General features: G+C 28.1%; 1 protein-coding gene across 1 annotated transcript in view; it reads right to left on the bottom strand.

The window, feature by feature from the left end:
* The window catches only part of ome (dipeptidyl peptidase 4 omega), a 392,854-nt gene that overhangs the window by 45,703 nt on the left and 320,275 nt on the right, over window positions 1–26,876 (bottom strand). Inside the window, exons 2-3 of the mRNA XM_075355199.1 lie at window positions 8,713–8,929; window positions 895–989 (exon numbers count right to left, since the gene is read on the bottom strand). Of these exons, the coding sequence (XP_075211314.1) occupies window positions 895–989; window positions 8,713–8,929 (312 nt within the window). The remainder of the gene's footprint in view (window positions 1–894; window positions 990–8,712; window positions 8,930–26,876) is intronic.

The following is a 26,876-nucleotide window of genomic DNA, read 5'->3' as shown; positions in this document are numbered from 1 at the left end:
CTAGTGGGTTAATGGTGACCATCTTAATAAGTCTAGAAATTTTTTAAGTTTGTGATTGAATAATATATTTAATTTATTTATTTATGTTTGTTTATTTAATTTGTAGTTTATAAAAAATTGAGTTATTATTGGGTTTGTGATATATTTCTCAGTATGATTTAAATTTGCATGTATATATGTGAAATCACTTTCAAAACAACGAAGTACACAAGATCATATAGCAAACAAGAAAATATGCACTAGCAAATACGGTAACTAAGATATATACAAGTTAAACTCGCAGTGATTGCACTACATATTACATTAGACAGATTAGATTTACATACACCCAAAGATATAAGAAACATATACTATCACTACACACAAAAAATCAGCACATTGAAAATGAACAGCAATACAGATGTTAACTGAAACACGCAAATTTTACTCATAGCCATATAAAAATCAAGAACTCAACAAATCTGGAAAGTATGAAATTATAAACACACTACGTTTAACAAAAACTATATTAAATAAACAATTACAACACAGACTGAATAAATTACTTGATTGCATTCTAATAGTAGCTGAGTTCTACATCATCTGATCTTATGTTTAAAATATCATTTTGTAATTAAAAAACATGTGTAGCAATGTCTAAGGTTGTAATACTAAATATAAAAAAAACAAAATGGGTTTCCTAATCTTATTTAAGAAGGATGCCATTAATAACAGTACCATTGGAAACTTTATTGAAAAAAGTGTTAGCTCTGCAAGTCATTTGGGTTCTATTAATCTAAAGTAAATAATTTATAAATTATAATAATTTTTTAATTTATACAATTTTAGTTTTTTAACTGGAAGTTTATATAAACAGATATTAGTAATCTAAATAATATAAAATTGCATACTTACATCTGAAAGATTTTTAACTAATATCTTCTTAGATTTTTTAGAAACACTATAGAGAACTATATTATCTGAACTATCTTTATACAATATTTCATCATCTGAAAAATAAAATTATTCAATTAATTAAATTAACTAAAAATGAGAAACAAAAAATACATAACTGGACTGAAACATAATGCACTGTTAGACTTTCTTATGGATTAAAAAAAGGTATATGGAAAAAAATCAATTATCATAGCAATCATTTTAGTAAAATTATTGGTGATAATTTGACTTCTGAAAACAAAGACATGTTTTTACAGTTTTTAAAGGTTGATTCTTTTCCAGATAATTGATCAAGTATACAATTTTGAATCCTGAAAAAATCACAAAAGAATTTTCTTGGCCAAAGATTGTACTTTGAATAACTTTTGGTGTGAGAATGATTTACAATATTTTATGTTTTTCCTTTTTCCTTTATATTTGTATGCTAAGATCTCATCACAGATCACAATATTGAAAAAGAAATGAACACTTTTTGAGTTATTAATAGTTGTTTAGAAAACTCAACTTTTCTGTCTTTGTTTTCTTTCAACATTTATTGTATCACTACACAACTTTTCAAAGCAGACCTTTTGGCGCTGAGTTGGCTAAAAATGTGAATAACTGCTCTCCAATATTATCTTGATTAGATCGGTATTTGACTGATGATATAGGTTGTGTAATTATTTAAAATTATACATTTTTAAAATGACAAATTTAACCAAATTTAATAAAACTGTTTTCAAAATTTCTGCATATTATTTTCAATTGCTCTTGTAATCTTTTTAAGTGATTGGTGCTGCTGTTGTTACTTTGGCAATAGCTGATGTAGTTTTTTGAAAAAAACATTAATTAAATTTGGTTTAATAAATCAGTTTTAAAATTTTTTAATTCTAAATAATTTTCAAAGATTTTCTTAAATCCATTCTATGTTAAATCAATTATCTATGGTAAAACAAATTATGTCTTACACCTTAATAACGAATTTTTCAAGACATTACTGATCAATAAAATGAATGTCTTAAATCTTTCACAGAAATTTGTCTTCCATTTTCATGTAATATTTTTACTCACCTAGTTCAGATTTATGAAATTTTATTATGAAGCTGTGCTTCAATTAGCATTTTCCTTGCTATAATTAGGTAGTCAGCAAGGTGAATTTCAATAGGAATAATGCTTTCAGTAACTAAAATTTTCAACATTGTGCATAATTTTAATTTTGTTGCAATAGAGCAAGAACTTGATTTAATTTTAAAGCATACTGATCGGAATACAGTTATAATAAACAAAGCACAACTTTTGATAAAAAATTCTATAATAGAGAAATATAGCACGTGAAGGTTCAATTTTCTCAAAGGTCTCAATTTGCTCTACTTTCATTCATGTTTTAAAAAAAATTGGCAGGTACTACATCAGCCTATCCTTGTAATTTTATTGTTATTGAATTATTAAATTCTGCATAATAAATGTATAAAATATATATAATGTAATGAAAATGCAATATCTAATTTGGAGATTCAGATTAAACTAAAAAAAAAAATTACTAAAATGCAAAACTTTCACTGCACATTAAAACATCGGAAAGTATAGTTAAATTCATCAAGCCTAATATAAAAACATAATTTCCAATAAATGTTGTTCATAATTTGATTATGAATATCATAATATTATATTGATTTTTATCTAAGGAACTTGTATTTAAAAACTACAATGAAAACTACCTATTATTACTTTTAACTTCATTTAATACTCCTTAAAACTTAAATATAATAAACTTAAAACTTTTCCTTCTTACAGGAGCATATCCAGCTCAAAACAGAAGGGGAGGCAGCTTTCTGAATTTAACTTCATTCATGGGAAAAGGGTAGCCCATAAGGGGGGGATGCTGTGCAAAATACACAGTAAGAAAAGGAAGAATAACATTTTTAAGAAAAACTAATTTTCTAATAACAGTTTATGAGAATTAGATGCAAATTGTCTAACTACAGTTTCAACTAATTGTTCCTTGTAAGCGAAAACCTACTGTGAGTGATAAGGTTTAACATAGCTAATCATTTAACCTGTTTTCACGAATGGTACTTTTTAGCCATGTTTTAATTTGACGAAGAGAGAGAAATGAATGCTCAACAGTACTTGTTGCTTGGGCTATAAAAGCAATATAAACAAAACCTTTCTAATAGGCAGGAAAAACAATTTGTTCTTTTTTAAAAGCTCAATTTTGTCTGGCTGTTCGTGTACCTCATTCCACATTTTAAACCACAATTTCCTTTCACTCCTTCAATGCCTTCTAAACTGTAGATAGTTGCACAAGATGAAGAACTTTCACTCCATTCCTCCAATGAAACACCTTTCATTATTACTCAGATGAAAATTTATCAATGAAAATGCAGCGATTTACCTACAGAACATCTGTAGGTATCATTCTAAAGATGATATGAAGGAATCCAAGCAATGCATTATTAGAGACCTCCAAAATTCATATGGATTTTTGCCCGGATGTTTGCTTCTATGCTTTTGCCAGACAGCAATGTGAGTGGCGGTTATATCAACATTCAAATGCATTGCAATGTCACCTACATCTTTTAAAATGGCAGTCGCGATGTTCTCTGCATCTTCCTGATGAACTCGTAGTATATCAAGAATAATATGGATATGCTGGTTGGCTTTAACTATGTCAAATGTCTTCAACTGAAGTGCATTTGCTGCAGGTTCTAGTGTACCAGAATACTTAACAATTAATGCGACTGATACAATAAATGAAGATCTGCACACCACTGCATATATCTCAAAAGCATTTTTTCTTCTTGCTGCATTTCCCTCTTCAGCTAAGGTCTCTAACGCATTAACAATAACAATGAAGTGATTCTTAAAAACACAGATGCTCTTGTGTTTCTCTGACCACCTAGTCTCACACAATTTAGGAATGCTAGCAACACAATTGCATCACGAAAAAATGTGATTATCTCCTTAGCAATTCCAACACAGTTTCAAATTTCTGGCATAATGTTTAATCATTCACGACAAGGTCAATCTTGTGAGAAGATAATAAAAGTAGAAAGCTTTTTTGTACTTTTGTCTCAAGATCACCAGTACACCTCTTTCTTTCCCAAACATGCTGGAACATCTGTTGAAAACTAACTCGACACACTTATCAGGGTCTAGGTTTAAGTTTGTCACAAAATCTTCAGTGGCTTTCAGGCTGTACAAAGACTAAAAATTCTTTTTTGATTTCATTCACCTTTTCATCTAAGAACGTAATCCAATAGACAGCTGTTCTTTGCCAGAAATAAACACAGTTTTGTTAGTCAAAATGATGAAAAACACAAGCTTTCTAACCTTTGTGATGATGTCACCGTAACTGTAGGGCCACATCGATCTTTTTTTCATTTTGGAGGATAGGTAATAGGTATGACGTGTTTTTCGGTCAATGCTCAAAATGGTTTTTTAGTTGTGAATCACATACTTAGATGTGTAAATTTCATTAGTCAATAAGTATGTCTTCATCCAGATTTTTGCCTCTGAGAGGTAAATCATGTGTGCCAGAAAAAATTATGCAGGAAACAATTGTGGACAGCACGTTTTTATTTTTTTATATTAATTTTCCAAATAATTTGGTAAGTAATTAAGTAATTTGACCAAACGTTGATCTGGACGTGGACCATCTCACTGCTCTTGGTTTGAAAATGAAGGTTCTAACTGACATTTTGTCAAAATTGAGTTTTATATGACTATACGGTATATGTTTTATATACAGTATATGGCTATACTAGTTGAGCTTAATTCAAAAATATGACTATTATATTATAACATTAAAAACTTAAGGAAAAATCATCAATATGTTTATCAGACATAGAGAGATTTTTTAAGAACCATTTTTTTGAACTCAGGGACCCCAAAATGGATATTTCCATACATCCACATCATAATCATACATTTTTCACAAGTTAGTTAAATGTTTTCCTTCTTTACTGATGAACTCAAGATAAAATAGAAATAAGTCGATGTTATTGACATAAAAACTGAGCAATTGCCAATTGTAATATTGGTAATAAGGTCACATTTTAAAATATTCTTAATTGTTCTTCAAAAGTACTGATTATTTAGAATTAACAGAAATTTTAAACTTAAATACAAAACTTGCAAGATCTAAAAGAATCCCTAGTGATATAACACTTGCAAGCATAGAAAGATAACAAAAAAATGAAAAATATCAATTTTAGGTTTCTTTCAAAATGTAAATTTAAAATTTTTCAAAAATTTTTTATTTATATATTTTTTGTTTTATTTTATTATTTTTTTCCATCATGAAAGGAGAGGAGCTGATCACCCTTGTCCCCCTCTGACGGATATGCTCATGCCTTCTTAAATTACATACATAATATATTTTTAGAAAGTTTTACTGTAAAATTTCTTTGTAAGATCTACTAGATATTATCAGAAAATATTCTATTAAATATTAATTTACTTTTAGGGTTAATTGAGAACAAATTCAGAATGCTTATAAAAACTATTTCAAGAATTCAGGGGATGGTCTCACTTATCGAAATAAAGAGAACTTTATTTCATCATATGTTCGGAAACGCTTAGTTTACTGGCTATCTGCCATTTTGTATTTTTAACATAAAAATTTATTTCTCAGGAATGGTTAGAAATAGAGTCATATCAAACTGAGATTTTGTGATAATGGTAGGATAAGTAGAAATTTACTTGAATAAAAATAATGAACATGATCTGTCAATCCATTTCAAAGTGTTAGCCATGTAAACTTTTTAATTGTTAATATCTTTGCAACCGCTGATTTATTTAAATTATATGTTATTACAAAAAAATGTTAAGCATTTTATGACAAAGAAAATTACACATTTATTCAAATCTGTTCATAAATAACAAAGTTATGGTAAAAATTCTTGAAGTGAGTCCCTTTACATTAAAAAACCAGTTTTCATTTCCTCCAGAATAAAATTAAATAACTGGACAAGATCTCAACTGGAATAATTTTATTAATATTATCATGGAATAAATTATAAAAATTTAATAATATTGTTATCTTATTCAACATGGCAACTAATGTGAATCATATTAATATTAATATAGAAATCCCTGATATGCTTTTAATGTACTATCTTTCATACTGCAACATTTCTGAAGAGAGGTGGCTGTATCAGGAACACTTTTCCAATTGAGTGTTACCTTCTCACACAATGTTTTTATACTTTCATAGATGGCTCTGAGACACAAGAGGCTTAAAACCTGAAAAACATGGTAAATGAAAACAACAACTTCAATATGTACACTGGAATTCGAGGAGGGTGTGTTAGATGAAATATCTAATCATTCTTAAAAAAGTATTAGAGAGCTGACCTTGGAGTTCAATGTTAAATCCAACAGTTCGGAAGGTTTTGCATGAGCAGCAACTCCATGCCTATCACTATCAACAAACTATTTTACCTCGAGATTATACTCATAAGCTCAAGTGTTCAGCTACGCCAATGAATTATCTTAAAATGTTCTAATCCGAATTTTCTAAATGATATTCTCTTAACTGATGAAGCCAAATTTACACAATCGGCCATTCTTATCAACCACAACATGGACATGTAGTCAACTGATAACCCTCATGACATTTCAGAGAACCGTCACCAATACAATATCAGTTTTTGCGAAACATATGAGCTGGTATTCTGGGTGACCATTTATTTGTCTGTTTTTTTTATCTGAAACACAAATGTTTACAATTCAAGATGTTTACATTTCTTGATAGCTGATCTTTCATTTTTACTCAAAGATTTGCCACTAAACACACACAACAAAATATAATTCATGCTGGATGGGACTTTACAGATTAAAAGTTCAAGATTAGCTAAATGAAGCATATCCAAACAGATGGATTGGTCGAGGAGGTCCAGTATATGTCCTGCAAGGTCTCCTATCTCAATCCTATTGACTTTTTCTACTTTTGGGGCCATTTAAAGATACTTGTATATGACACCAGTGTGGATATCTTAGAAGAATTGGACTTCTAAATGCGACTGAGAAGATTTGTTAGACATCTAGCATCTTTGAAGGAGTTCGGCAGGCAATGGAAAAATGCCTGGATGCATTATCTTAAATGAGAGCCGCCATTTTTAAACAGCTTCTGTAGTTTGTTTTATTAATCTTTTATTATCTGATATGATAATTTACTGCTGTTAAATAAATTTTAATTGAAAAAAAGAATAGTTTGTTTAATAACCAGTGTCTGTTCATTAAACGAATAGCAGTCTGGTTACAGACAAAATATAATAAAACATACTCATTGCAATATCTAACAGATTTTTTTTTAATTGAAAAGATATAAATTCATGATTATAAAATCAATGAAATAGAAATGATTTTTAAAATAAAATATAAAATTGTGTAATGAATAAAATATTAAAATAAAATTAATAATTCAAAGTGCATTAAAAGCATTCAGTAAATTAATTTGTTACCTGATACCCATGATCCATTGAATCTATTTGGATTATAACGACCAGCTAACATCTCTAATAAGTCAATGCTACGAACATCTGATGTAAGAGCATTAGGCATAGGTTTCTGCATATCGAGGAGGTCCAGTATATGTCCTGCAAGGTCTCCTATCTCAATCCTATTGACTTTTTCTACTTTTGGGGCCATTTAAAGATACTTGTATATGACACCAGTGTGGATATCTTAGAAGAATTGGACTTCTAAATGCGACTGAGAAGATTTGTTAGACATCTAGCATCTTTGAAGGAGTTCGGCAGGCAATGGAAAAATGCCTGGATGCATTATCTTAAATGAGAGCCGCCATTTTTAAACAGCTTCTGTAGTTTGTTTTATTAATCTTTTATTATCTGATATGATAATTTACTGCTGTTAAATAAATTTTAATTGAAAAAAAGAATAGTTTGTTTAATAACCAGTGTCTGTTCATTAAACGAAAATGCAAATTATTTTTCAGTATTGATATTATTTATTCTTATAATATTTTCATAATTTTAATAATATTTTATTTTATTGTAAGATTTCAATATTATTAAATTTTTATAATTTATTACATGATAACATTAATAAAATTATTTCAGTTTGAGATCTTGTCCAGTCATTTAATTTTATTCAGGAGCAAATAAAAACTGGTTTTTTTAATCTAGATTGACTAACGTCAAGAATTTTTACCAGAATTTTGTTGTTTATGAGCTAATTTGAATAAATAAAGTGTAATTTTCTTTATCATAAAACGCTTAACATTTTTTGTAATAACATTTAAATAAACCAGCAGTTGCAAAGATATTAACAATTAAAAAGTTTACATGGCTGCCATTTTTAAATGAATTGAGAGATCAGGTTCATTATTGTTATACAAGTAAACCTCTAGATACGTTATCATTGTCACAAAATTTGAGCTCAATATGAATAATCATTCCGAAGAAATAGAATTTTATGCTAAAAACACAAAATCGCAGATAGCCGGTAAACTAGATGTTTCCAGACATATGTTGATATAAAGTTTTCTTTATTCTGATGTGCAAGACCATCCTCCTAATTTTTGAAACAGTTTGAAAAACTTATTTTGAAAGAAATAAGCAGTCTGGTTACAGACAAAATATAATAAAACATACTCATTGCAATATCTAACAGATTTTTTTTTAATTGAAAAGATATAAATTCATGATTATAAAATCAATGAAATAGAAATGATTTTTAAAATAAAATATAAAATTGTGTAATGAATAAAATATTAAAATAAAATTAATAATTCAAAGTGCATTAAAAGCATTCAGTAAATTAATTTGTTACCTGATACCCATGATCCATTGAATCTATTTGGATTATAACGACCAGCTAACATCTCTAATAAGTCAATGCTACGAACATCTGATGTAAGAGCATTAGCCATAGGTTCTGCATGAGTCCTATTAAAAATTATGAATGAGAGGATTCCTAGTGCTAAAACTATAACCAACCCTGCAACCACAATTGTTAACTTTCCCTTCTTTCCACCAGACAGCAACTCCTGTAAAATAAAAAAAAAATATATTATTAGTCATATCAAGAATTATTTTAGTTCTATTTTAGAAAAATAAGAAAAGAACCTTTTTTTGAAGTTAAATTATCAAAAAAAAAGAGAATGCTATTTCTTCAACAGTATTGAAGAGAACTGATGAAGGAGGATATTTAGAAAGTTATATGATATAGAAATATGGGGAAGACCGAGGTGTAGATGGTTATGAATGCGATGGAAGTGTGCACATAGAAGAGAGCAAGAGGTGAAGGGATATGGAGACAGGAAAGAGAGATGGACAAGTTCATGTTTCAAGTAAATCCAGCAACTGTGGACTTACTTGAAAACAGTACACAATAATGAATAAAACTATACAATAAAAGTCCAAATTTGATATCTACAGTTAAAAGATTTCCATAAAATTAATAAAACAGCACTTTTATTTATATGAAATATAAATAAATAATTGAGAAATAAAACGTATTTTTTATATTTTAAATATATAAGTAAAATAAAAAGTAATAATGAGGGTAGAAATCATATTCCTTCCTTTATTAATAATTAACATTCGAATGATTTTTGCTTTTCTTATAGAAATATATGGATGAAATATATATTTCAATAAATTGTTTATCAGACTTTGTAGTGAAGTAAACTAAATTCACTTTCATGTTATGTTGTCAAATCCAACAGATAAACACACATTATTTATCTAAATTTAAATAGATTTGTATATCCACACTATTCCATTATAGATTAGATTATAATGCAATGTTTACTGCTTTAATTTAATTAACATGAAATTTCTGTAATGAAAATGCATAAATGAATGATAAAATAATAAAATATAATATTTTTTTAAACTGATTTTATCAAAAAATATTAGCATTATTATGTTAAATTTATCTTCAAAATCAAGAAATTCACTTAACTCTAATTCCACCTTTTTTTTAAAAGAAAATTAATGCAAACTCACAGATTCAATTAAAAGTTTTACTTAGTATGTTTTTTGGTATATTCAAAGAAGATAAAAGGAACTGAAGTGCATATTTTCCAGTGTAGGTGGTCTAATAGCAAACAATCCCTGATTCTCATTTGCATCCCCTTTCAACCATCAGAAACCACTAGTTCATTAAGTATTAGAATACCTGAGTTGCAAATTTTAAGAGAAGGGTTGCATTAAAGTAACAAATTAAAATAAAGATCAAGTTAATTAATATTAAAGTAAAATTGAATTTTGAAGATTCATTAATCTAAAATAAAATTATTAAACATAAATACAAATAAAACCTACACTGTCAGAATTAATTAATGAAAGTATATTTATTTTATTGTAATGCAGCCTATATAGCAAAATGAGTTGTAAACACTTCTTACCATTCTCACTTTTTTTAAATTATTAATTACTTTCATAGTACAATACTACTTCATCACATGTGAGTTTAATTCAAGTAAAAAGTTTATGTTTATAAAATATTATTTTTAAGTAATAAAAAATAACAGTTTTACAAAATTTAATTAAATTGTAAATTACCTTAAGATAGATAGTGTAATTTTATTTTATGTAAAATATAGATTTTAATTTATAAACCAAATAAGATAAGAAAAAATTTAATTTTATAATAATATTACATTTGAAATTACTGAATTTAATTTCAACTATAAACCGAAAAATATAAAAATTAAATTTCTGAATTTTTATTGTTTTCTTTCTATTTTTATTTCATGTGAATTTTCATTAGAGGGAATATAGTCTAAACGCTCCCTCTTGTAAATCCTTGATCTATCCTTGAATAGAAGCATTTTTATTTTACATGTGATCAGTTAACTGGGTTTAGACACACTCAACGAATGTAAAACAAGAGATAAATATTAAAAAACAGAGCTGCAAAAAAAACCATTGCCCTTTAATGTAGGATAATTACTAATATAAGATAATTAAAGAGCCATGCAGGAGACAATTTTGTATAGTATAATTTATTTTTCAAATTTAATGTTTAAATTTATTTAAATGTATATATATTTATAGCCTATGATGCTCCCAGTAACTTAAGAATTCTAACATGGGGTCGTAAATCTAAATTGGTTAAGCTGCTGCGCTGCTACAATAGAACATACATACATACATACACACACCCTATATACATTATACTTCTTTTTCGGCAGTCGTGTAATAACTGTAGGTTCTGTAATGGGTAAATTGTTTTATTCACATAATACAATAAAAATAAGTATTAAAAACATCATAACACATAGATGAGAGCATAATATTTCATTTAAACAGTTTATTAAAAATAACATTTATTTTTGTAATAAAACATGAGTATGTATAGTTCAGAAAATTGTTTGCATTATCAGTTACTTGTTTTCAATATTGAAAAAATGTGATAAATGTTAATATAATTAATGAACCTAAGAAATTGTCTATTTAAGAACCTAACAGTAGCCTAGAAAAAAATAATCTTAGCTTTCTTCAAAATTTAGTTTGACTTACTATCAAAATTGATAATTTTTTTGCAATTTTTGTTTTTTTTTCTTTTTTGTGTTACCTCTGAATTTAATTTTTGGTGTTTTATGAAATTCATGATTCTCCTGCAGAACTAGGCGAAAAGTGATATTTAAAATTCATCTCAGTGAAATTAGGAGTTATTTTTAGAAAAGGTATATATTTATCTCCTCATAACAGTGAAAAATGATTTTGATTTTATTTATTCTATGTAGCAAATAATTCAATTTCACTAAATGATAAAACATCTAGTTTTGAAATATTGCAAAATTTTTAAGCTTTACTCTGGACCTTATACAATACATATCATAATACTATATAGGTCTACCACTGCAGTCATTCAGTTACTTTAAGACAGTTTTACCCACAGTGACATCATTGATAATACATGAAGTTGGGTTACTTGCATATGTTTACTCATTGGGTTAAATGACAATCATTTTGCCCATCTGTCACTGAATGAAGCTAACCTTTGAAGCGAATATCACTGCACAATTTTTGAAGTGCTATTAAATATATACAAAATGAAATACACAGCATAAGTTTTCTGTATAATTATATAAAAATATGTATGCACATTTGTGAATGTATGTATATACATATATTGTACAATAAATTATATTATAATGTTGTTTATTATACAATACAATACAATATTAAATATTGTATAATAAACTGGTGACTCATTTAAAAAAAAAATAGAATTCTAGACCTTTTAAAATTTAAATACCAATTATTTGATTATCAGCACAATAACATTAACTTACGGGCAACTTATCTTACTACTAAAATTAAAGAAAAAAAATTGTTTTTCAAAAAAGAACATACAATATAAAAAAATATAAAAATAACTAAGGACCTATTTACTTTAATGGCAATGTAAGAGTTAAATAATGGATTCTTGGTATACACCTTCACCTTTTCTTGATTCTATGAAGCTGAATGGAAAAATAAAACCAATTTTACGTGCTATTCCCTAAATTCTACTCTATCATTCCTTAGTAATTAATTTAGACACTTTTTTACTGCAGATTCATTAATAGATATGTGATTTTGAACTGTATTTATAAGTCTATTTTAAGTGATATAAGACAACTGCAAATTTTATTGCACATGATGTTTACTATAAATAAATTTATTATCACAGTAGTTTTAATCATTGAAATTGATTTTTTAATAGTTAAAAGCAATTTTAACAGTCTTATATGATAACTATCATAAAATTGAATTAGTTAAGTAAATTTACTTTTATCCATGTGTAGTAATTTCCCTTAAAAGCTATTATGTATTCCATTTTGTCCTTGATTAGGCTATAAGTAACATCATTATGAGGTAAATTTTAGGAAGAGAAATGCACATGTTAATTAATAAAATTAGCAAACCTGATTATTTAGTGTAACACCAAATCCAGTTAAACGATATGTGCATATGCTGCAGATGGACAATAGCAATATTCTATGAAACCGTTTGATACACTAAGGATAAAATGATTTTATGTTTACCATTCTATTTATTAATCATTTATAAAGATAGATTAAAAATTAATGAAATTTTTATTTTTTTTACTTTCTTGGTTAATATAGTATAATAAAGAAAAACTATGATACCTCAGCTTTTCACTCAAGATAATTATGATTTAAAATCATAGGACCATGAAACCTGATACAAAAAAAAAACATATTTTCTATAAATGTATTTGTGTATGTATATTTTACATCTGCAGCAATTAACTTTTCACAAAAATTGATATGTGACATATACAAATTATTAAACTGTGGACTATTTGGGCTATGTAAAGCACACCAAGGTGTAAAGCACATCAAGGTTCTTTGTATTTCTGCACATAATTTTAAAGCACTAATATATTAGCCTGAAAACTGTTAATCTTATGTGTCAAACATTTTATTTCTGTTTTAATTATTTTACTCTGTGATCTGCTTTGATATAATGAGTTAATTACAAGAGGCTACTTCTGACTGGTGAGAATACGCTTGTGTATGATTTAGGTATTTTAGGAGGTGTTGCTGTGGAACAAAACAAATACAATGATAATGAAATATATATTATTTGGTTTTTTTTTTTAAATACATTGAGATCATTGAGTGAAGTATAAAAATCATTTAGATAAAAATATTGAATTAGTGAATTTTATCATGAAAATTATATTTAGTAAAATGTAATAAATGTAATTATTGCTTGATATAATTTTTTTACGTAGTAGTTGAAAATAGTTCATTTTTATAAGATAAAACTCTACGTATATGTAAAGTAAAATTTATGGTTTTAAAATATAAAGAGTGAAATGTTACAAAGATAATTTACAGACTGATTCAAATACTTTTTTTATTATTTAACAGTCATTATAAGTAATTAAAATAATGTAAGTACAAATAATGTTATTATGTTTAATCTGAGTTGACTTCAAAAAGTTTAATAACGGTGTATGAAGAACTGTAACTTTCTTTTAATTAAAACAGATTAACAGAAATTTTCCAATAGATTAGCTTAGTAATTAAATTGTAATGTTCTTTCTTGCTTTCTGATTCTCATATGCTTTCTAAGAAAACTAATAAATTAATAATTCTGAGTCGAAATTGTTTTCCAATTTATTAGTAATATTGAATTTTACCTTTGTAAATTAACATATATTTTTCAAATAGTTTAATTAAATTATCACTTAACAAAAAAAGATATCAGTATTAATAATTATCTAAATAAAAAAAAATTAGATTATAAATACAAATTCTAATAACAAACAATAAAATATTCCTGTTTTCAGCATGAACTTCATGATAGAAGGTTACAGTACTAAATTACGGTATCAGTGTTGCTAAATAAGGTTTCTCTAAATTTCTGTCTTAATAGCCAAAAAAAAAAAACAAAATAATCGTAGAAATTAAGAAATAATATATTAAATCTAGCTATAGTTACTAAAACAACTTTGCTCATATATTAGGTGATATATACAAATAATATTCCTTGCTACATTTTTGTCGCAGTTATAAACAATAAAATTGTAGCTTGTATACAGGAGCCTAATAATCAATTTACTAAATGGCGGTAGATTAAATCATCATAAATGCATCTGAAGAAGCTAAATTATACTTTAAGTAAATAAAAATTTCTCTTACATCATGCAAAACAAAACATTTTTATTATTTGGCGTTTATTAAATAATATGAAAGACACATTATAGTGTATGTATCTGAAGGCGGGTCAGTAGTACATTATGGCATCCCCTCCCTTTCTCTTCCCTGTTTAGCCTCCGCGAATTACCGGTTAGTTATTACTTCAGAGGATGATATGTATGAGTGTAAGTGAAGTGTAGTCTTGTACAGTCTCAGGTCGACCATTTCTGAGATGTGCGGTTAATTGAAACCCAACCACCAAAGAACACCGATATCCACGATCTAGTATTCAAATCCGTATAAAATTCACTGCCTTTACAATGACTTAGAACTCTTGACTTCCAAATCAGCTGATTTGGGAAGACGTGTTCACCACCATAACAACCCGGTGGGTGGGTGTGGGATCCCCTTCACTGCTCTTAAGATCACTCAGCGACTTTCCCTCATAGTAGCTGCCAAATAGTGAGTGTATTTCAAAAATCACATCAATTAATTTGTAATGACTTGCACCGTATATAATTATGACGTCACTATTATAATAACGAAATGTTTTCTAGTGATTCGTTATTACAAATAAAACTATTTATGCCTACATTTTGTTCAAGATTATATGAAATTATTTATTTCCTGAAAGTATTTGTTTTTTTTCAAATATGTTAAATTAAGGTTTTGCTATAAATAAATTGTAACAATGACGCGTTACAAAAGCATATCAAATGAGTTGTTTATTTATTATTATAGGCTACAATGTTAACCCACCGGGTTGGTCTAGTAGTGAACGCGTCTTCGCAAATCAGCTGATTTCTAAGTTGAGAGTTCCAACGTTCAAATCCTAGTAAAGGCAGTTTTACACGGATTTGAATACTAGATCGTAGATACCGGTGTTCTTTGGTGGTTGGGTTTCAATCAACCACACATCTCAGAAATGGTCGACCTGAGAATGTAAAGCCTGCACTTCACTTACACTCATACATATCATCCTCTGACGTAATACCTGACAGTTATTAACGGAGGCTAAACAGGAAAAACAAAAAAAAAAAAAGGCTATAATGTTATGATTTTCTTTGACGCGGTGTTGTTATATACGGAAATTATTTCTAAGTAGCACTACGCACCAATAACTAATATTCTTTTGAGCTTTATAAAATTATTAAATTGTACAAAAAAAATGCATACATGAATAAAGTGTAAAGAAACGTGAGTAAAAGTAATATAATTATAATCATTATTAAATTTATTATTAAAAAAATTATGCACACTGCAAAAATGTTATGTTCGTACTACAATAAATGTAAGATTAATTTAATTAATTAAAACTTAATTCGTACTATATTTTATAAACGTTAAACATAAAATGATTTCATACAAAATAATTTATACAATAGGTCAAATAAATAAATAAATGCAGTAGAATAAATAAATAATTAATAATTAAACGACAAATTTAAACAAATATTAACAAAAATAAATGAATGCGGTAAAATAAACAATAAAGAAAATAAAAATAATAATAAATACAAGTCTGTATCATTTTTGTGGCAACCAGTAGCACGTGTTCCGCATGCCGAGTTATAGGAGTGATGTAGAGGAAGCAAGGAGAGCCAGCTTGTAGGGAAGACCCACCTTTAGTAATGTATATACAGTTTAAATTTTAATTTTCTGAATTTAATTTTTTAAAATTCATTTTATAATTAGATATAAACGAATTCTTGAAATCGTGAATATACTAGGAAAACGTTAATATCCAAAGAAATCTTAAAAATAATAGTACGCTAGTAAAAGCTCGGTAATACGATCCAATTAAGCAACAAAAAAAAAAACTGACAATACAATAGCAATACATATTACTGTTCAAATAACAAACTACATCGCACCACTAATTTTCATTAAAATGATATTTATTTTAATTGCGTAGTACGATGAATAAAAAAATTATGAAAATGTAAACAATCGTTAACACGTTCGTAAAAATAAACAGCACAACATTAATAATTTTAAGTAAATGTCAACAACTTTTTTTAAATGATATGAAAAACTTACCTCATCCGCGTTTATGCTAAAAAGTGAACTAAGAAGAGAGATTATAGAAAAAATTCCTGTCTAATATAACGATAAATGCCAACGACCTTTGCAATAATGGTTAATACGAAATCTTTTTTTCTTTTCTTTTACTGAAAGGAATCAGAATGTTTTGATTTTTTGTTAATTTTAGAGTCTTTTTTTTACAACCATTAGTTTCTTTTCTTTTTTTAAAGCAAGTTTTTTTTCTGGTTATGTTCATTTAATTAACTAATTAAGATTTCTTAAATCTTATTAATTGCCCTATTATAACTACGGTTTTACTTGGCTTTTGAAGAAAAACCCACTATTCTATAAATGTACAAAAACATATATATACGAAATAAATTGCCTTCAGATACAGTTTAAAGCTAATTTAGAAATTAAAACGATAGTGTGTCTTATTTTGTTTTTGATGTGACATTAAAGAATATCATTTTTCTCAAACGAAAAAATACATATTAATGCGGGTTTCAATTTTCGGTTACTTTTAAATTATACATTTTTCGATATTGTCACTCGAACACCTTTCTTTCAGATTCTATTTTAAAGGAGATCCAAGATAAGAATTTATAGATAATTAATCAAATACGTAGTTACGTATGGGCTACGATTTAACAAACCTGATTTATATATCCGGAATATCAAACGACTCAATTAATCCATCAAGTAATTTTTATTATGTTTTTTAATATATACGCATTCATTGATGTAAAAGTTTAATAAGATATATATATATATATATATATATATATATATATATACTATAAAAAAAAAATATATATATATATATATATATATATATATATTTTTTTTTTTGTTGAAACAAACGGTTTTCGTATATTATTAAATTCAATTTCATTTAAAAAAATGTTTAATTAGCTCTGAGGTTTTTTTTTACAGTGATCCTTTTTCAATTTCTCTTTTAAATGAAATAAATGATTACTTATATAATACAGTGAAACCTCTACAAAACGGAACCTCCAAAAAACAGAAACCTCCTCAAAAGGTACGGTTTCTCAAGTCCCGATAATTTTTATAGAAATTAATCTCTTCAAGATGGGAACCTCCACAATACGGAAACGGAAAGGAAACATAGATTTTACTTTTAATTTTACATATTAATCTTGTCCCATAAGAGGGAAGGGAAATTAAAAAAAAGATTGTACATTCTCACGATTTGCAAATTATAAATCCAGGATTATTATTATTATTATTATAAACTACTGTAACTGTGGTTTATCTAATTATACGCTGTCACATTCTTGGCTCCAAACTTGACTCAAACTCCAAACACGGAGAAGACACAGAAAACAGAATTAACAGTTTCGGAAAAGCATTGGGTATGGTCGCACAGCTGGAAGAATTAGCGATTGGTATAAACAGCGATGATTTGCAATAGGATATGTTAACCGCTAAAAATATTATTGAAAACGAAAATTCCAAGAGTAAATTATTGAAACAGAACATTGCACTTGATTATTTTAGAAAATTCTTTTATTTTGGAATTAACGTTAGATCCTGTTATATGTCTTCTAATTAAATCCAACTTTTAAATGAAAAATAACTTAAGAATTTTTGAAAATGTTTGGTTAATGTTCTCTGTATGCAGTATAATTTCCGGATTATTCCAAACGTTTATCCTTGTCTAACTTTATTTTACATTTGTATAATTCATAATACAAGACTTCACGATAAATTAGCTCGATTTTTAAAAATTCTGCAAGACGGAAACCACTTCAAAACGGAATTCTTATTCGGTCCCGTCAGATTCCGTTTTGGGGAGGTTTTACTGTACTTAATATAATAATAATAATAATAATAATAATAATAATAATAATAATAATAATTCTTATTTTATTCTTATTTTTATTTGCTTTGTTTGTGCAACAGAACAGTTACAAAACCTTTGTATGCTGCACAATATCACATAAAGTCACAAAAGAACAGCCATTATAATAATAATAATAATAATAATAATAATAATAATAATAATAATAATAATTTATACCTCTTCACAATAAACACTCATAATTCTGAAGCGAATTTTTTTTCCAGAACCGGATGTTTTCTTCGTAGTCTTTCTCAGTTTAAAGGACATTAATTTATTAGACTATATATTTATATTTTCGCATTTATAGTTAAAAATGTTTGACTAATAACAAATTTATTTATACATTATTTTATTTATAAACTATAATAGATATACGTTACATTATGCTTTAATTTTGGCGGTCATTTTGAGCTGAATCCAACAACCGATCGCAACCATTTGAGTATTTTTGTAATCCTCTAACAATGCTTAATTTGGGTCCGAAATCAAAATCTGAAATAAAACGTTTTAACATTCATACGAACTGAATTCAAGACCGAACTGTTTGTTTGTTGAAAATGTATTTTACACATCATCATGTAATTGAACTAACATAAATAGTTAAATAACAAATACTCTTACGCAAGGACAGAGTAAAAATAAAAGAGAGAATGACTGATGTACTACCAGAGGAAGGGAGAGAGAGAGAGTTGGAGAGAAAAATTATAAGTTTGAGAGGAATTAACATACGACGATGTAATTCTACAAACTGTTAACTTCGGTATATAATACACATAAAAACACATGGCATTTTTACGTAATCATGAATTGTTCACTCTAATATGATTGCGTGTTTTATGTGAGAACATAATCATCATGTGGCTCGAAGAATAAAGATAATTAATCAAAACTCAGTAAATTATTGTATTTTCGGTGTTATACACTCATTATACAGTGTTTATCGTTTCTAAAAACAAATAATGTTGGGTTTATTTATGTTAATCATGAACAAATACCAGCATTAACAACTAATAACATTACTTGTAATACTCTGAAGTCCGCTGTGCAATTCAAAAACGAAGAAATAAAACTCAAGTTACTAGTGAGAATTTAAACATCGCACCGACCAAATGAGATGCGAATTATATCAGTGTGGGTCTAATAACAAATAATAAAATAAATTGTCAAACTAACGTAAATAGAACTACACTAAAAAAATACTACTGTGTTAACATTTACAAGACACGAATAATATCGATAAAAAATCAATTTTTTCAAATTTGCATATTAAATATAATTAAGTTTTAACTAAATAATATGTCTTTTTAACTCATTATATAAGAAGAAGAGTTAATATGCTGGGATGGAACGTTTATTGCTCCTCTATAATTGCTGACTGGCTGGACATTTTTATAAAATTAAATACATATTTTCAAAAATAGATATCGAATGATTATTTAAGTCCATCTCAATCGCGTAAGTGACGTTCATGTTTTTTTCAAATCTTGAAAAAACACTCTAAAACTCATCAGAATTTTATATGTATAAAAAGATGTGTACATATTTATACATATGTGCATATACACAAAGTGATTTTGGAGGAAAGGGAAATAATTTTGGAACCGATTCTAAAGCTTGAAATAAGGAAAAAACATATTCCGAAAACGCTTCGTTATAGAGTTACGGCTAGAGAAACATTTTCTCTACATTTCAGTTCCCCCGGTGAAATAAGATCATACTGAAATTTTTAAGGCGTTATACAAGATGAGCAACATAAAACCGAACCCATAACGTAACCGCTGCAGAATCGGTGGGTTATATTGGAATGAAATTTTATGAATGATACGGATAAATTAATTAAGAAAAACATAAAATATAATTTAAATGTTGCATTTTTGTACCTTACTGTTACAAAAGACGTTCAAAATGACCATCCTGGGCATCGATGCACTTCTGTGCTCGACTGATCATATTGAGAGTCGCCTGGCGCAAAACGTTGTTGTCAATTGCGTTGATTTCTCGTTGAATGTTCACCTTCAGTTCATCAATATTATGGAGATTAAATGCATAAACTCTCTCCTTTAAGTAGTTCCAAAGGAAAAAAAATCGCAAGTAGATAACTCTCTACCTGTCCACCAATAATGTTTTGAGAAGCCAGTTACAATCGTTACAGTCGTTTCGGTTTGTCTGTCTCCTTCAGTTCTTGCACAGTTATAACGCGGTATGGTTTCAATTTTAATTCGTGAAGAATTTTACAAGATGTGTATTTAACACCAGATTGTTGTGATAACTTGCGTAGTGATTTTTTTGGACTGGTAGTAGTTCTCCTTTCAATATCGGCAATGGCCTGTGGAGTCCTAACGGAAAGTCGCCTATTTCGTTTTGCATTTGAAACCGAACCTGTTGTACGCCATTTTTTAACTAAATCGTGTATGCTACTCTTCGCTGGGATACAGGCATTCGGAAATCTTTCTATGAGTACTCGATGTGATTCTTCAAACGATCCAGAACGAATATAGGCCTCAACTATAGCTATTCTTTCCTGGATTGAATAAGGCGTTTTGCACAAACACAACTGCATTCACAATACTGCACTGCAATAGAACGTATACTGCACTGACTCGTAACCACCTGACAAACGGCAGGAACAATCAGTAGTAACATGTACACCCACTATTCGCGCTAGTTGTGTCTTTCATAAAGTGTTGGATAGCGGTTTCACTATGGGTTCGCTTTTATGTTGCTCGGTGTGTATAAGGGGTAACTTCGTTGTTTCATGTATTTTTTAACATGAAAAATCGAATAAAACAGGTCGCAGAATTTTATCTCCAGTAGTTTTTATGATATCCAAAGTAAAAAAAAAATCGGTGACGTTAAATACTTTTTTTTAAAAGTACAATAACTTTGTTAACTGACTAATAAATTAAATTAAATTAGACTGACTCTTAGTTACGTGAATCTATCTTGTTAATTTTTAAATTATATTTGGTATTTACATTGTTCTAATTTTTTTACAGTATTACACGAAGTTCGTTAAAATTCGTACTTTATATTAACTTAAGCAGGTTCTGGGTACCTTAATCAACTGTTTGACTACGACTATATTTTACCTTAATTCATTTTTCTTATGACTGATGAATTTTGTTTTTGTAAAGTTAACCATTAACTTTTCTATACTGTCTTTTAAATAACTTTTCTAAAAAGAAAAATATCTTAAACTGACCTGTACGTATATAAAAAAAAATTGTTTTTCTTCTATTCCTAATGTTTACGTTCCAGCATGTTCAACTTGTGCACTTGATTCAGTGAGATGAGGAATCATCCCCATTTAAATAAGGTGTAGTCTAGTATAAACTCGGACCGACTATTCATGAGATGAGAAATTAATTAAATCCCATCCACCAAATTACATCGGTATCCGTGGTATAAATCTACCACGGAGATTTATACCACGTATAAAAGTAATATACCTTTACTACACCTTTAATCTCAGGACTTTGAAAATTAGTGGTTAAACAGTTAATTTGCGACGATGCGACGACGATTGTACTCGATCAACCGGTGGTCATTTTTAAAAATAATCTCGCTTTTTATGTATGTTTAACTTATATTCTTCAGTAAATCCTTTTAATGAATCCCCTTTTAGTGAATCCTTTTACTTTCTTAAGGATTTCAATAAATCCTTTATGTTTAAAAAAAAATACTTTTAGTGGTCTTGTACGTATTTTTCTTCCGTATTAAGTGTTTTTAATGAAAATAAGCATTCTAAATATAGATGAAATTATTTTACTTTTTTATCATCCATTACTTAGTATTACTTGATGTCATTCGAATATTAAAAGTTTTTTCTTGTTTTTAATAAGGTATTCTTTGCGTATCATGCGATACAAAAAATTAATTTTTCTTTACGGGAAACAGTTTTTTGTTGGTTTCTCCAAATTTTAAATAAATCTAAAAGTAAAAAAAAGGAAATAAATTAAAACAATAAAACCGACTTCCTATCTTCATTAAAAACTAAAAAGTTGAAATTCTTTGAATTTCAACTTTTTAAAACCGAAATAAATTAGTTATTGGTAATTGTTTTTAATTTTTTAAATTAAAAATTCTAAGAAGATTAAAACTGTATAATTTTAAAGTTTTCAATGCAATTTATAATTTGAAGTGTATTTTAATATAAATTTATAACACATTGGTTATATCTTATCTTTACTCACTTAAGAAACTTCTTAGCAACTAGCTTCGTTGTAGTATGTAGATTACCTTAAATTGACGGTTAATCGTATTAAACATAAGCAGCTTTATTGACACACAAACAAACACGCAAGCGATGAATCCGTGTTCATATGGCTGTCTCTGCGTGCCCAAAAATAAAAATTATGAATTATTTACGTAGATTTACATGAATGTTTATACAGAGTGAGTCAAAAGTATAGAAACCTCTCAACAACTTAAAAACCGTTCCAGATAGAATACTGTAACTTCCAAGATAAAGTATTGGTTAACTACTTTACTTTTGACGAGAAATAGAATTTCAACCCCTTCTTGGGGGATGCCCCAGGGATTGAAACTCAAATATTTTAAACCCCCCCTTTGTCTGATACATAATTTTATAAGTCTTTTAAGACAAGAAAAATGATATAAATAAAAGGTTAGTTCGATGTCTGAACCAAATTGGCGGCAGGATAGAATTTGGATTTTGAAAAATAATTACATTAATAATTTAAGGAATTGTTATCGCGAATAAATACATTATAAAAGATTTGATTAAAAGGTTATTATGAATTAATTTATTTAAAAAAAAATATTTATTAAGGACGTTTGCTTATTTACTTGCATTTCATTTAAATAATGTTCGAAATGTCCTTCTGTTGTTTGAAAATGTGCCAGTCAGTTGTAAAAGCATGATTTTGCATTATTCGATGATTGCCTAATGATATTTTATAGTGATTCTCGAATTTTATTTTATAAATGATCGATATGTTGGAGCTTATTGTGATAAACGATACTTTTTAAGTGGTCCAGTAGAAATTAATCTAATGATGACATGTCCGGGTGATCTCGCTGGTCATTCTATTTGACCCCTTCGGCCAATCCACCTTCCAGCAAAAACAGCATTTAAAATTTCACGTACCTGAAGAGCGAAATGGGGTGGAGCACCATCTTGTTGAAACCAAATGTTTTGGAAGTTGTGACCAACAGCGTTTGTAATGATATGATCGAGAAGCAAATCCTCATATTTCATTGCGTTTAAATTTCCATCAATAAATATAAGCCATATCAATCGTTCACCAACAATATCTGCTCGTAAATTTACTTTGACTGGATATTTTGTGTCTCACGATATCAGTGAGGATTAATATCAGTCCAGTATCGAAAACTATGGTGATTTACAATGCCATTAAAAAAGTGAGGTCTCATCACTAAAAACTATGTTGTTTAATATATTAGGATCATCACAAATATTGTTAATCATAATTTCACAGAACTCAAGTCTTCGATCATAGTCATCTTCATTAAGTTTTTTCATCAGACGAATTTTGAAGGCGTTTTCACTTTTTAATGTTGGAATCAATGAAATTTGGCTAATATTATGTTCTCTTACTGTTATTTGTTTTCTGACACTATATTTTCTTTCCATTTTGTTCCGTATTTTACCTAGTACTGTGTTAATGTACAGATTAATAGCCAGTAAATTTGGATCAGATATTTTATTGCATTAATTTAATCACCACATCTGTTGGTTTACAAGTGTAATATACAGAGTGTTTCAAAATGAATATCGGGCTTTAAAGCTGTGTAATATTTCTCAAGTTTCACGTGCGTTGATTACTTATAGATGAAATGAAAGTTGAACCCAAATAGTTTTAGCTGTGCGCAAGCTCATAAACTATTTCCCGCACCTTCCGTTTACAAAACCGAAAAAAAAGATGGCGATCCCACAACTGTGTTTTGCAGTTTGCGAAGTGTGATTCTGTAATTATGGTCTAACGTGCGTTTCGTTTGAAGGTCCGTTATGATTCGCTGTGTGACAGTAACATTCGTAAATGGTATAAACAATTTGAAACCACTGACTGTATTTGTAAAGGGAAAAGTAAGACGACCGGGTGTGTCCGAAGACAATGTTGAACGTGTAAAAGAGTCTTTTGTGCGGAGTCCTAGAAATCCGTTAGGAAGGCTAGCCGCGAATTAGTTCCAGTGATTCCAGTGATGTCTGTGTGGAGAATTTTAAGGAAATGCTTATAACTGCGTCCATATCGCTTACAGCTGTTACAAGCTCTAAAGCCTAGGGATCATGGTTTGCTTGCTTGATTGGCAAATGAAATGATGCACCGTGACGATGAAAACTTTCTTTATCTTGACATATTCTGTGGTGAATCGATATTTTATGTTAATGAAATCTATCACTGTTTGTGTCACTAATTATAAAAAAAAATCTGCGACTATTTATTCAGTATTATTACCTAATTTTACAAAAGCAGTAAAATTCAGATTATTTTTCCGAATGTTAATTTTACGTTTAGGAAAAATTTTAGTAAATTATTTACTTATTTCTTAACTATGACATCAGTATTGTAAATAACTGTCTATCAATTAAGAACGCCTTTTCTTTAATTTGTTATTCAATTTAAATTAAGATGTCACTTAATATTTCAGATACATAAAAAGCAGAGGTATGTATGGACTACTTAGTAAAACTTAAATCGAAATTCTTCTATGATGACAAACAATTTGAATTAAAAATGTTATTTAATTTAACTGTTTAATATTGATAAAACCAGAATTCATGTAAATTTTTACTTGACAAATTCACAGCTTATCGGGATAAATATAGGATATGAGTTGATTATGATCCTGGATTATAAGAAATCAAAATTTACTTCAGATTATTCAGCTGTTAAAACCTAACACCTGACTGAGTAAAAAACTAAATGACAGAGTTAATTCACATAAAAATTACTAAGGTATTTATATATGAAATATTTGATTTCTATTCAAATTTTTAGAATGCAAAAAATGTCAACACATATTATTTATTCAAAGAAATATTTTAATCATCACTGTTTACTGGTTTACGTTGGTACTAATTACAAGGTTAAGAGAAAAGAATTTATTGAAACGATTATTTTGTTAAAGAATTTTTTTCTTTAATCGTAAAAAAATTTAAATACATTAAATTGCATAAAATAAAACTTAATACAAAAAAATAATTTTTTTTTAAAGAATAAATAAAAAAGTAATATTAATTGTAATTTTATATCAGAGCAAAAATATTTTTAAAAATTCAGAAATAAATTTTAACAATTCATATAAATAAAAATAAAGGTAAAATAAGATAAAGGTTTTATGATAGTAATGGAGAAGCAGGTTGAAATAAATTGCTAACTTCGTGTTTTCCATTATACGAGAGGATTTCTTGTACTGACCATTACATGGTTCACTGGCGGGAGAATAAAATCTACGCTTAGCGTGCCTCTCAACTACCTCGATCTAAGTCGTGAATAGAACTGGTTTGTTATCACTATTTCTTCTTCGGCTTGTCATGCATTCTATTTTAGAAACTTCAATTTACACCGATCACTCTCCAACCCGATTGTTAAACTATTATAAGATTATTACTTCTTTAGCTACTATCTTAAAATGAACATAAATGGTGTCCAATACGTTTCAAAATTAATATAGAGACCGCATTCTTTTTATTCACTGAAGTAGCGTAAACAACAATACTACAATTAAAATAACCTGAAAGTGATATAATAACACAATGAGATGTTCATTAAAAACTAATTCTGTACTTCCGATACATACAAAAAAGGTTGTTTCGATCAAAGCTTTCTTTTCTCATCAAAATAATAGGCTACGTTTTTTGATGCTCACTGATTTATGGAGAAAAATATTAGTTAAATTAAACCTTTCCGACATAATTTTTTTTTTCTTTTAGGTGAATCCTAACTTTTGATACTTATTCCTGGAAATCAGTCGCTTATGACTTAATATTCTACGAACAAGTAAATAAATAAACAGGGTTTAATACATGCGTTGGTTTACTATTACTTACTGCATTCAATATTCCAAAACTTTATGGAGATTAATTCAAAGCAAGAGCACAAGATGCTTGTTTGCAAAATATATCATTTAATTTACATTAACATGTACTTCAATTAAATCGTTATTTAATTTGAAAATAATTTTATAGAAGCAAGAAACTATGCAGATCTTCTGAAGGCTGTTAAGGAGACAGTGACGCAGGAGGAAGTAGGAGAGTTGCTGTCCCTCCGTCGGGGCGCGTCCGACAGACTGCGTATGCGGGTCAAGGGAGCCAATAAGGCTGAAGAGTTGACGGCTGCCCTAGAGTCAGAGTGCCGGACTTACGCGTTGATATAAAGTCACAGAGCCCTAAACGGACCGTTGTGCACGTTAAGGACGTTAATGCGGATACAACTGACCGAGGGATAC

The sequence above is a fragment of the Lycorma delicatula genome, chromosome 2 (genome assembly GCF_047948215.1).
Source record: "Lycorma delicatula isolate Av1 chromosome 2, ASM4794821v1, whole genome shotgun sequence".
NCBI classification, from domain to species: Eukaryota; Metazoa; Arthropoda; class Insecta; order Hemiptera; family Fulgoridae; genus Lycorma; species Lycorma delicatula.
Note: the sequence above shows the minus strand (reverse complement) of the source record. Positions and strands in the feature narration are given on the sequence as shown.